The 13,509-nt window shown below is 43.6% G+C and overlaps 3 protein-coding genes across 3 annotated transcripts; 1 reads left to right on the forward strand and 2 right to left on the reverse strand.

The window, feature by feature from the left end:
• Positions 1 to 2,631: 2,631 nt before the first annotated feature.
• LOC120111104 (flavonol 4'-sulfotransferase-like) lies at positions 2,632 to 4,052 on the forward strand. The gene has a single exon (XM_039127576.1). The coding sequence runs from the start codon at positions 2,737 to 2,739 to the stop codon at positions 3,763 to 3,765; it is 1,029 nt and encodes a 342-aa protein (XP_038983504.1). The 5' UTR covers positions 2,632 to 2,736; the 3' UTR covers positions 3,766 to 4,052.
• Positions 4,053 to 6,734: 2,682 nt separating this feature from the next.
• Positions 6,735 to 8,239, reverse strand: LOC103697488 (flavonol 3-sulfotransferase-like). The gene has a single exon (XM_008779356.4). It carries the CDS (start codon positions 7,986 to 7,988, stop codon positions 6,918 to 6,920), a length of 1,071 nt encoding a protein of 356 aa, XP_008777578.2. The 5' UTR covers positions 7,989 to 8,239; the 3' UTR covers positions 6,735 to 6,917.
• Positions 8,240 to 11,183: 2,944 nt separating this feature from the next.
• Positions 11,184 to 12,687, reverse strand: LOC103697490 (flavonol sulfotransferase-like). The gene has a single exon (XM_008779358.4). It carries the CDS (start codon positions 12,449 to 12,451, stop codon positions 11,378 to 11,380), a length of 1,074 nt encoding a protein of 357 aa, XP_008777580.1. The 5' UTR covers positions 12,452 to 12,687; the 3' UTR covers positions 11,184 to 11,377.
• Between the last annotated feature and the right edge of the window lie 822 nt (positions 12,688 to 13,509).

A 13,509-nucleotide genomic window follows, 5' to 3' on the forward strand; every position in this document is an offset into this window, starting at 1 on the left:
AGCACTATCATCATCATCAAGAGATTTGATACTATGTTAAAAACACCATTTATTCAAAAAACTTAAGTTGATAAAATAAAATAGATTTATTTATATATATATATATATTTATAGATTGGTTATTTTTTTAACTTTAATAACTTCTAAATTATATTTATTATATTGTCTGTTTTTCCCTATCCTCGTGTCCTTCAGAGTTATTCGAAATGTCGCATCCTCGGTATGATTTAGTGGACATGGTTAAAAGCTGATTTCACGAGATCAAGCGGCGCATATTATAGCAGGAAAGCTCGGTTTCGGTAGGAGACAGCGGTGGGTACTACCTTATTAGGATGGGAAAGGACGAAGGCTTTGTAATGGAGGGCAAGATAATTATAAAGACGTGGGCCCACCTATGATGACTGACCTCACGTGGGAGATCCGGCTGCAACGAAAAAGACGGTAGACCCAAGTGGAGTGCATGAGTCCAAATATATATATATTTATGGTCGAGCACATGATTCTAAATGTACGTTCCTTTTTCTGTCCCCGTCCTTGCACCGTTCTTCATAAAATTGATAAAATTAAGTGGGCTAGAATGATTTGGACCACCTGAGAAGCTATCATAAATAAATTTCTCTAGTGGAACGACGGAGAGGAGCAATAACCCATGACTGCCAAACTGCCCGGGTCCTCATGGTCCCATGGCATTTATACATGGTTCCACTTCCACACCATAGCATAATCATAATTTCAGAAACCAACCCCGACTTCCAAATTGCAGTCTCCTTTAAGATTGTCATTATTTGCATTTGTTTCCTTCTGGACCAGCTGCGACCTCCACCAGAAGAGATGAAAGGATGTCATCATCATAATCCTCAAGGGTCTGGCCTTGCAGTAGAGTTGCTCTTCTTTTCTTTTTTTCTTTTTTTTTTTTTTTCTGGAAGCTTATGATACGTCGGCGGGCCGTATCCTTCGAGGGACCTACAAAAAGCCGGTGGCCGGAGCTTCCGGCGCCGGCCCTCCGATGCTTAAGTCAGAAAGGGCTTTAGTAGAAAAGGAGAGATGAGTTGTATATCAGAATCTAAAAGTCAGAATCCTCCTTCAAGAGAAAGAGTTTCCTCTTTTATAGAAGGGATAAAGAGTTACATGTGATGTGACCGGGTGAATTAAATGAGTTACCGTCATGATTGAGCATGATCATATGAATTAATGCATTGCTGTGGAGGGCTAGAATGGAGCTGATGAGTTGTTGTGGATGACCGGACGTAGTTGAGTGAGTCAACTGGTTGCCGCGAAGGGCTTGAGATTTTGAGTAAGCCGGAGATCAGAGGAGGCCATGTGCATTAATTGTTGAGTAAGCCGGAGATCTGTGGAGGCCATGCGCATTAATTGTTGACAGTCGTTCAGGCGGAGATCATTGGATTGGGTCCCGGGTGAGGAGGAGAGGGGCTTGGTTCCCGGCGGAGTGAAGGAGTTTGCTTCGTCCTTTGACCGGATCTTCTTCGGGGTTGAGGTCGATCAGGGTTGGCTATACTAAGACTAGGGGCTGCAAGGCCGCAGAGCTTCGAGCTCTGAGGTCGGAGATGCTGAGGTCGGGCGCTTAGAGGTCGAATGCCTGGAGATCGGGCGTATCCGAGGTCGGGCGCCTATGATGTCAGGCGTATCCAAGGTCGGGTGCCTGAAGATCGGGCGCATCCGAGGTCGGGCGCATCTAAGGGTTGCTGCCGGAGCGCCTGTCATCACGTGCCGGCGATGCATTCATGTGTTTCGGAGTAATCTATTTTTCCTCCAATAGTTTTAATTAAAAAAAACTACTATGATACTAAATGGAAGCGAACTACTGGAGGGAGAGGGGTAAGGAACTATCCACGATCAACGATACTCCTTTTGTTCCTTTTACTAGATAGTTGTGTTGATGATGATCGTGCCTTACAAATTAAATCTATCATAAATAATGAGATGAGCCAAGAGATTTTAGGATCGTTGGTAAGGATACCGTATTTTAATGCTCCTCCGACTTGTTCTAAAAGTTTCTATCTTAGCTCATGAGTGTATACAAACAGCTGCCCCCAAAAGACCTGTGACAATAAGGGAATCTGGGGTTCCTACCTAATCATGCAATTAAAAAAATAAAAAATAAAAAATATAAAGAAAAAGACACCCAAAATAAAAAATAGGTTGGAGAATGAGAAAAAAAGAAAAAAAATATGAGGACCTGTGCAGACATATATTTAGTCCTATATCAGTTATTCGCTATGTTGATCTTAGGTATTTATACAGAATTAAAAAATTTAAATAATATCTTCTGGCTAGATTTTTTATGTAAGATACTCAATTGTTATAAATGGTATTAAAACAGACCTAACCAATAACTTATATAAATTAAGAGATAGTGCAGCAAAAATTTAATGAAACTGATCATGGGTCAATCGTGATGCTTTAGATTAGATTTAAATAAATTTAAATTTTTAGTTTTTTAAGTAAATAATATTTTTTAAGTATTTTTTTTTATACGAGGTTTTAACGAACGAGATTTTCAAAAACAAAAAAGTAAAAAAAAGACGCCCAAAATAGATGTCCCGCATGGCTTCCAAAACTAGCAGCCAAATGAGGTGTCAGGTATTGAGAGATAACTAGGCCACTTCGGAAGAAGGACCACCATAATCTCTGCAAACACCCGCTAGGGGGCATAGCATAGTGCCCTTTTTATCGACGTCTGGTCAACCATCTCTGTGCAGCAGCCCCCCTCCATTAATGGAGTCTCAAGGCAAAAAGGGTGCGGATCCAAGACCTCCTTCAAACTACACCGACTTCATCTCCGCCCTTCCCTTGGAGGAAGGCTGGGCACCCATGCACATCCGAAAATACCAAGGCTTTTGGATCCCCCAACGTGCTCTCACCGGCACCTTGGACATGCAGCAAAACTTCAAGGCTCGCCCCGACGACCTCTGGGTGCTGAGCTACCCCAAGTCCGGCACGACCTGGCTCAAAGCCCTCACCTACGCCATCATGACACGAGCCCAATACCCTTTCGATCACCACCCTCTCCTTCGCCGAAATCCTCACGAGTGCGTCCCATTCGTGGACAGAACCTACTCCAGAGGCCAAGCCTCAGAAATAGAAGCCATGCCCTCCCCTCGTATCCTCAACTCTCACTTGCCATACTCTCTCCTACCACACTCCATCAAGAGCTTAGACTGTAAGGTCATATATGTCTGCCGGGACCCCAAGGATGTGTTGGTCTCCCGGTGGTACTTCAATAATGGGATGAGGCCGCAACCTATGGAGCCAATTCCATTTACCAAGGCCTTCGAGATGTTCTGTGAGGGCAATTGCCCCTATGGGCCGTTATGTGAGCATGTTCTCGAGTACTGGGAGGAGAGCCAGAGGAGGCCCGAGAAGGTGCTCTTCTTGAAGTATGAGGAGATGTTAGAGGATCCGCTGCGGATTGTGAAGCGGTTGGCCGAGTTCACGGGTTGTCCCTTCTCTCCAGAGGAAGAGAAGGAAGGGGTGGTGGAGGAGGTCATAAAGCTGTGCAGCTTTGACAAGCTGAAGAGCTTGGAGGTCAACAAGACGGGTAAACTGCTTCCCCATATCCTCCTAACCAATGATTATTTCTTCAGGAAAGGAGAGGCAGGGGATTGGAGGAATCATATGAGTCCGGAGATGGCGCGGAAGTTGGACCGCATCACCGAGCAAAAGCTTGAGGGGTCCGGTCTTACCCTCAATGGTGTGGATATGGAAGCCGCGGCCACCAATGGTGATGTCCAAGCGCAAGTCTAGTCGAAGTTGTTTTGTGATCTTCTTTTTATTTTTCGGATGTTTAGAGTGAGATTGCATAAGAAGTTTGCTGCAATCCTGGAACCCCCGCATGGCGTCTCTGTCTCTGCTCTTGCTGTCAACCTTTGTTGACCCCAGAGAGCGTCAATAAGGTGTTACTGCGAAAGACGTCTGTTACTTGTACCATCGAGGTGTCTTCGTGATAGTTTCTGTCTCCCGCTATGATGCTGCACTTATTTGTTTTCTTTAGAATAATTGCTAAAATATAAATAACAATGAGTCATATTGAAGCGAATGGGCTAGAATGGGGGCTTAAATGGACCAAATCCCTTTCGAGCCTACTCTGATTCGCCTATGTATTTGAAATAGTAAAAAAATAATTATTTAAATAAATTATGGAAATTTTGCTGCCCATGATACCCTCTTTCCAATATGGCCCGCTTCCCTAAATAATGATGAAGTTTCTGGTCTTGGATAGGAAGCCCAACTATTGTTTGTCCGGTCCTTTATTTATACCAGCATTTCTGTTACCAATATAAATGGCGAAAGCATTAAAAATCTTGATTGCAGAAATCTCTTTAGCTATTAGCTCGGGAGAAAAGAGGAAACTCTACGATTTCCAACATCCAGATGAAATGCTTGAAAAATCATAGAGAATTCGTGCACGCTGCCTCATAAATTTCAAGCTAACTGGATTTTTCTACCCTGCTCCTATTATAGAAAAATATATTTTTTTAAGAATTCTACCGCAATAAAAATTTCTAATTTATCTTTTTTTAATTAAAAGTTTTAATTACTCAAAACTTTTTAGTTGGATCCTCTGCAAATTATTCTTTGCGGAAAAATATTGGAGCTGCATTTGATTTGGATTTGAATGGTTACTTATACAGTCAATTGAATTTGGTTTTGTTAGTGAATGCCTATCTAAAATAGTTGTTTTCATGTTTCCTCTTATTTAGCATTTCTAATTCGTGAAATATAATGTTTTAATACAAGAGCATATCCAGTGCAGCAAGTGTACAACGAAAATCTGAAAATCTAGACATCATTGGACTGGTGAAGTGAAATATCAAAAAGCAACCTTAGAAAGTCGACCTCTTCATCTATATTCGGAATTTATTTTTCTTCATGGGAGAAATCTTCTAGGGACTTTTATATGAGATTTTATTTATAGAAAATGTAAGTATCTTACATCGAGGCGATAGGATGGAAGGTATTTTATTTTGGAAAAAATTATATAGATACCTTTTCCACTTTTTGTGATTTATATTTACACCTCAAATATTCTAATTTTTTTAGTTAGATCCAACAGATTCAAATTGGTTGCAATATGGCCCAAACTTCTATCCGAGCTCTAAAGCATGTGAGAAATTACTAATGTACTCTTAGATTTTTGTTTCCACTAAAACACAACTTCTATTCTAATCCAGCTAACAAGGGTATTGATGGAAATTTATATCTATTGCCATGGAGATAAATGGTTGGATCATATTGCAGTCAAAATCAAAATTTTAAGATTTAATTGAAAAAATAGAAATTTTAGGGTGTAAGTGCATATGGTAAAAAATTGAAGAGATATCGCTGCATTATTTTAATTAAAGAACTATTGCATGTTTTTTATTTTTAAAAAAATTAAAATTCTCAATATTATTGGAGAATTTGTTTATTAGTTAATTTGTTTATTTTCCGATGCTGATGAACGTTTGAAATGTTTATAATCGAACAAGTTAGTTATTTGATCATGGTAGATTTATTTAGTTGTATTAATTGGCCATTAATTAGTGATTAAATTTGTAGAATTATTTGAAAATTGTTTATTTTAGATAGTGTATGATCTTTAGGATATTACTTTAGGATTCTTATGGCCATGTTACATAACTGAACCAAGTGATGGGTTCAACATCACCTAATTCGGTCAATATCTGCCTTTAACAATCATTTGCATTTTATAACTATAAAAAAGACATCATTTTCCTCCTATGGACTCCACTACTGAAATTGCGAGCAATCATTGTGGATTACCAAGCTTTTTGATGAGTTTTTCCTTGGATTGCTGCCGGAGAAGATTGTTGGATCACCCTTTTGGCCTTGCCGAACTTAGGTAAAGCCTCAAGTTCCTCTTGTTCTTTTCTTTTTTTGATGTTCTAGAGCTTGATTTGGGGCGGCGAGTGCTTGATGGGCTTGAACAGGGTCTAGAAATATGGTGCTTGTTGATGCCCCACCACCACCTAAAAATGTGGTATTGTTGATGCTCCATCATGGGCTAGAAACATAGTATTGTTGATGCTCGACAACAGGGTGGAATGTAGTTATGGTAGTCCAAAGCTGAGAACCTAAATACTATTGTATTTGATCTATGTTAACTTGAGATAATTGTTTGATGTGGTTTGTTGTATTTAAAGATGTGTGTTTGTTATGCTTGTTTTATGATTATGGTATTTTGTGGCATGGATTCCATATAAGTAAAAAATTAAGCACATATCCTTTTGTTATATTTTTTTTAGGATCTCGTGATGCATAGTTTCGGATGAGTTGAGGCGGATTTCGAGTATCAAAGTTATTAGTTAATTTGTTTATTTTCCGATGCTGATGAACGTTTGAAATTTTTATAATCGAACAAGTTAGTTATTTGATCATGGTAGATTTATTTAGTTGTATTAATTGGCCATTAATTAGTGATTAAATTTGTAGAATTATTTGAAAATTGTTTATTTTAGATAGTGTATGATCTCTATGGTATTACTTTAGGATTCTTATGGCCATGTTACATAACTGAACCAAGTGATGGGTTCAACATCACCTAATTCGGTCAATATCTGCCTTTAACAATCATTTGCATTTTATAACTAAATATAATTATAATTTTATATTTTTGTTACTAAAATTTTTAGCCATGAAATCTATAATGATCGTCTATTTTTGATTACCAAAATTTTTTAACGATGAAAGTAAAAAATTTTAGCGCATGGGCATGCGGTGGGAGAACTAAAAGACAATTTTTCACAGCTGTACCTTACAGACGGATCAAGGGTCAACAAAAGTTGACAGCAAGAGCCGGGCCCCAGGCGCTACGGCCATGACAAGCAACATGTGGGGGTTACGGGATTACAGCAGCTTATTAGATAATCTCAACTCTAAATCACACGCAACTGCGACTAGAATAGAGCTTGGTCATCACCATTGATGGCCGCCGATGCTTCCACAGCTACACCACCAAGGGTCAGACCGGACCCCTCAAGCTTTTGCTCAGTGATGCGGTCCAACTTCCGCGCCATCTCCGGACTCATGTGATTTCTCCAATCCCCCGCCTCTCCTTTCCTGAAGTAGGAATCATTAGTTAGGGGGAAATCGGGATGCAGTTTACCCGTCTTGTTGACCTCCAAGCTCTTCAGCTTGTCAAAGCTGCACAGCTTTATGACCTCCTCCACCACCCCTTCCTTCTCTTCCTCTGGAGAGAAGGGACACCCCATGAACTCGGCCAACCTCAGCACACTCCGCAGCGGATCCTCTAAGATCTCCTCGTACTTCAAGAACAGCACCTTCTCTGGCCTCCTCTGGCTCTCCTCCCAGTACTCGAGAACATGCTCCCAGACCGACCCATAGGGGCAACTTCCCTCGCAGAACATCTCGAAGGCCTTGGTAAATGGAATTGGCTCCATAGATTGCAGCCTCATCCTATTACTGAAGTACCACCGCGACACCAACACATCCTTGGGGTCCCGGCACACATATATGACCTTACAACATAAGCTCTTGATGGAGTCTGGCAGCAGAGGGTAAGGCAAGTGGGTGTTGAGGATGCGAGGGGATGGCATGGCATCTAGTTCTGAGGCTTGGCCTTTGGCGTAGGTTCTGTCCATGAAAGGGACGCAGTCGTGTGGATTTTGGCCAAGGAGAGGGTGGTGGTCAAAAGGGTATTGGGTTCGTGTCATGATGGCGTAGGTGAGGGCTTTAAGCCAGGTGGTGCCGGATTTGGGGTAGCTCAGCACGAAGAGGTCGTCGGGGCGAGCCTTGAAGTTTTGTTGCATGTCCATGATGCCGGGGAGAACGGGTTCGGGGATCCAAAAGCCTTGGAATTTTCGGGTGCGGACGGGTGCCCAGCCTTCCTCCAAGGGGAGGGCTGAGATGAGGTCGGCGTAGTTTGAAGGAGGTCTTGGATCCGCCACCTTTTTTTCTTGAGGCTCCATTGGAGTGGGGCTGTTGCAAAGAGGCAGTTGAGCAGCCATTGAAGGAAGGATGCTATGTTATGCTATGCTCTCGATTGGGCTTCTTGCAGGGATTATGGCAGTGGTTCTCTGAGGGCTACCCGCGATGCAATATATAGGAGCAGATAAAAGCACCATTGAGTGCTGCGCATGTGGTCAGGTAGCAGGAAGAGTTGGGCGTTTGATGCGGACGCCAGTACCGAACCGCCTGTTACACGAGATTACGGGTCGTCATAGGAAGATAGTCCAGTCACTTTCGTTGTAGCTGAATTGATTTGATTTTATGTAATTTTATTTTAGTTGATTGGATTTATTTGCATATTGTTATTTTAGAACTTTTATGCAATTATTTTATTTGTAGGATTTTTTTGTTATTTTGTGACCCTATATATATGGATCCATACACTTAATTAGGGTTAATGGACGATTGAATAAAAAGCCTGCTTTTTCTTCTTCTTCTATCTCCTTCTTCCTCCTCTTCTCTTCTTCTTCTTCTTCTTCTTTTTTCCTCTCTTTTTCATAGCCGTCCTGCATCAGCGATCACCCCCCGTTTCAGGCAGGAGGCCACTATAGTGACCTGTGTAGCATATTACATCTGGCTATCAAGTAACGCTTAGATATTTGGAGAGAGCTGCCCTCCTTCTCCCTCCGAGGCTCGTTGAGCTCGATGCCAAGCAATTGAGATTCTTCAGGCACATCTGACTGGCGTACCACATGCTTAGCAGCATGTGGTACCCGACACATTTGATACATTCTCTTCAACACACACAAAAAAAAAAAAAAAAAGAAAAAAGGTAATGGGAGCAGATGATGCATATTCGATGGCTCGAGGGGAGGAAGATGCTTCAGCCATTTCCTCTACTTTTTCCAGCGTGCCATGGAGTGAATTGTGCGCAGCCTGACCCGTGAACCACACCTACCCCAAGTATGCCGCCACCAACCTCCCGGACCACCATATTGATTTGACAAGTTTAATCTGAAATTTATATTAAAATAGTAAAGGAACATTGGGAGTGTGAGGGCTTTATATCACAACTTAAATATTCACCGATGCTCCAAGGGCACTAACTAAGGGCTCGTTTGGTTCGCGGGAAGCATTTTCCTTCCTAGGAATATGATTCCTGGAAAACAAATTCCTAGAAAGAGGATGCCTAGGAAAGTACTTTTGGCATGTTTGGTTGACCATGGGAAAGTGACAAATTTCCAAGATGCTTATGTTTGGTTGGCCATCTACTTTCCTAGGAAAGTTATATATAATTCCTATTATGCCCTTAATAAAAATTAGATTTTTAATGCCTCTTTAATGCTTCTTTAATGCTGAAGGGACTTTTTGGGAAAAAGTAAAAATGGAGTGATTCCCGCCTCATGGGAAAGTAACTTTCCCATGTTTCTCATGGGAAAGACTTTCCCATAAAATGTGGGAATCACATTCCCATGGGAATATAACTTTCCCTTCTCTCTCCTTTGAAAACTCCAACCAAACAAGAGGCATCTCATTACTTTCCCGTTGACCACACTTTCCCCCCTTCTTTTCCCGCGAACCAAACGAGCCCTAAGATGTTGTTTGGAATGCGATCCCAAAATCAGCCGTTACTCAAAAGGTGATTAAATCATTATATTTGGTTGCACTCTTTTGATTTTATGGTAGTTTTTGCTGCTGAAAATTAGTCCGTCTTAGACACCATATGAGAGACACGGTGATGCTGGAGAACTCGCTACTTTTTTTTTTTGCTAAAATAAAGGGAGCAGGGGGGAGGAAAGGATAAGCCCAACCCCGCGTAGCAGCCCCCACTGGCCCCCCACCCCACCAGGAGAATGTTCGATGCGGGCAAACCGGGTCGTGTGTTGGGCACGCCGACCTATTTTACTTATACCCTCCCCACCCATGAGCCGGCTCGGTTATCCGACCCGACCCTCCGTGTGAGTACGTCACACCTGGCACCATCCAGGCTACCAGCCGACCAGTAGCACTTCCAGACCCCGTGTCCAGGCGTGGAGCATTCGGTCCCCAAATTTAATCGACGTCCGCGCGTTTCGAACCTGGAACCACTTGGTTGGAAGTAAACGCTCCGTTCTAACTGAGCTACCACCTTGGTAGTGAGAACTCGCTACTTCGGTCAAAGATTTGTAGCGGACCAGTCTATCAGGATCCTGGTTGAATTAGCCATACTTCCACCTGAAACGCACAAATGAAAAAGCCCTCTTATTGAAGTGTGTTCTATGATTTTGCTACTTTTTGGGCGGCTTGGCCTATGAGTTCAATGCTGGATCTGGTGTAACCAATAATTTTTCATATCTCACACCCAGTTGAGAATCTTAAGAAGAAAACATCTTTTTTTTTTTTTTTTTTGCTAAAAGCGGTGATTCATACTATACGGGTACGAATACACCTAATAGAGTCTGCATACAAAATATCTCGGAATACACCAGGCAACTCATCCTCACCAACCCATAGAGAGCCGCCTGAGTGGCGCGCAACGTACGCCGCCACCCAGTCTGCCGCCCCGTTGGCCTCTTGATATACATGCACAGCTCGAAAGAGAACCCCCTCCCTCACCATCGACCATATGTCTCGGAGCAATGGATGTACTCCCCTATTGCTGTGAGGGCCCTTCCGAACCCAACTGATCACAGTGGCCGAGTCTCCCTCCTAGAGAATGGAACTCGCCCGAAGAACAAATCGCGCATATCGCAACCCCATCGAAGCCGCACGCAGCTCTGCACCTGGGACCGAGATGTCGAAGATTTGACAGCCTCCTGCTGCCATCGTGCTGGAATCCGGGCCCTTGATGACAAACCCGGCTCCTCCCCTCCTGCCTCCATCCTGGACTGAGCCATCAAAATTGACCTTCAGGAAGCTCGGAGGTGGGGGCTCTCAGGTTAAAAACACCACATAAGGAGCTGCCAAAGCAGAATGGCGGCCCCAGGTGTCCCGAGCTGTCAAAGGTCCATAGTCCGTATCTACGTGAAAGAACGCCGCTGCCTGTGCTCGTGCCCGCTCCATCACAAACCACGGAAACAGACTAATATCACCAAATGGTCGTAATAGTCGTACTTTTGGTGAAGAAAACGTCTTTCGATTGCTCTAAACTCATGACTTCTCCTCTCGTCTCTCACATTGCGTCAAATATATTGCTCTACTTGGGTAATAGTCAATGTTACGAAGACAGCAAAACTTTTGTTTTTTTGTTTTTTTGGTGATAAAGAACAGCAGAATTCAATGACGCAAGATAACCATTTTATTACAGCCTTCCAAACACGGCATAGCAGCAATCATCCCACGAGCTGTGGAATGGCCATAGTAGCTTCTAAATGCACATCGGGACTACAGAGAAGTTTAAAACACAATCACCAATCCATGAGCACCAACAAGTTATTGGTAACAACTAGTAGAGTCTTCTGAGGCACATCTATGAATGGCCTGCAGTAGCTTCTTCCGCTCCCGGACCTACTCCAGGGATGGTCAGACCGGAGCCCTCCAGCTTTTCCAGGACGATCTCATCCAACTTCTGAGCCATCTCCGGGCTCCCATAGTTCCTCCAATCGCCTGTTCCTCCTTTCCTGAAGAAGGAAGCGTTGCTTACCTTGTAAACCGCTGCTTCTTGAGACCCCTTCTTGTTCGCCTCCATGCTCTTGAGCTTCTCAAAGCTGCAGAGCGTTATGATCTCCTCCACCACGCCTCCCTTCTCCTCGTCCTCGGAGAACGGGCACCCGAGGAACTCCGCCAGCCTCTTCACGTTCGCCGCCGGCTCCTCCAGCATCTCCTCGTACTTCAAGAACAGCACCTTCTCGGGCCTTCTCAAACTCTCCTTCCAGTACTCCAGAGAATGGTCCCATATCGGGGAATAAGGGAACTTCCCCTCGCAGGCCATCTCGAAGAATCGGTCGAAGGGAAAGCCCTCCCTCCCTTTCTCGGCACTAGCCTTCTCGGCGAAGTGCCAAAGCGAGACGATGGCGTCCTTGGGGTCCCGGCAGATGTATATAATCCGGCAGCCGGAGCTGGTGATGGAGTCCGGCAGCAAGGAGTAAGGCATGTGGGTGGCGAGGACTCTCGGGGAGGGCAGAGCTTCGAGCTTGGAAGCCTGGCCGGCGGCGAAGAGATCGTCCATGAAGGGCACCACGTCGTGGGGGTTGAGGCTGTGGAGAGGGTGGCGATCCCAGGGGTAGTGGGCTCGGGTCATGGTTGCGAAGGCCAGGGCTTTGAGCCAGGTGGTGCCGGACTTTGGGAAGGACATGAGGAAGAGGTCGTCGGGGCGAGGCCTGAAGTGTTGGCGGATGGCCATGATGCCCGGGAGGTGGCCTTCCGGGAACCAGAACTCCAGGTACTTTCGGATGGGGATGAAGGTTTGCTTCACCGGGAGGGATGAGATGAGCTCATCGTAATCCCGGACAGGTGCAGCTGCTGGAGCTGTTGAATGGTTTTCTTTCTCCAGCAACGCTTCCACATGTTTGAATGGAATTGGAAAACAAGGCAAAGAAGACATGTTTGGAAACGTCTCTCAAATGTTGCCTTGATGAGAGCCTGATCATCTATTTATGCTCGTCTTAGACGGTGATTCTCTTGTTATATGTAAGGATGGGTCCAGGGTTTCTCTTTCTTTCTTTTGAGGTAAGAACTTGACGCTTTCGTGCTGTGCAGCAGCGGGTGAGATCCAAACCTGCACCAGCCCTCCGGAGTGATTATTCGGCACCGTAGGGGATTTGAACTCTACGATGTTTGACAGGGATACGTTGTTTGTTACAGGAATTAATGCTTCTAACTTTAAATGCAAATTTTACATAAAGTCGATAAGTTCAGACTACAGAACACACCCTCTCCTTAAGCTAAGCTCAGGTGAAGGGCAAATGATATCCAAAATTCCCAAAGAACATATATATTGAACCCAGCAGTGTTAATTTCTGGTTCCATCTACATAACCAACGTAATCGGTGGATATGAGGATGGACTCCATCTGCTGTTTCTAAACCAAGTAGTTGGTGCCTTGGTGATGTTTGTAATTGGGTGAAGGCGATGGTTGTAGTGGAAAACAGGTACATGTGGCTGTAGCCTGGAGAAACTCTGATACCATAAGAAGCCAGAATTTAAAAAGGCCATCACATTTGTTGTTGCAGAATTCAAGATGGAGCTTAATTGTTTTTTTTTTGTTTTAGGGATATGCTGTTTTTTTTTTTTTTGGTACATCGTGTAGGTACAATCCACAAAAATAAAAAAGAGAGTAGATAATGCAAAAAAAAAAAAAAAAAGCAGACACGTAGTTCTCCATGTGGCTACTATTTTCAATGCAAAACTACACACGCACCAAAGGAAAGGTACAACGTGGCACGTGCAAGTTGTCAGTTATCACGATAAAAAGCCAAGAAAATGCCCATAAAGTTGACGGGTGCTGTGTCCATTTGTGAATAATATAGTGACGTGTGTTGGAGTTATCCACCGTCTCGTTTCTTTCATGCGATGATGTGTGTGGTGGGCTCGTCCTATTAATTTTGTTTGGCAAAAGAAAAAGAAATTCAAATGGTTGCCCTTGAAATTCTGAGGAATGCG

The sequence above is a fragment of the Phoenix dactylifera genome, chromosome 6, assembly GCF_009389715.1.
Source record: "Phoenix dactylifera cultivar Barhee BC4 chromosome 6, palm_55x_up_171113_PBpolish2nd_filt_p, whole genome shotgun sequence".
In the NCBI taxonomy this organism is placed as follows: domain Eukaryota; kingdom Viridiplantae; phylum Streptophyta; class Magnoliopsida; order Arecales; family Arecaceae; genus Phoenix; species Phoenix dactylifera.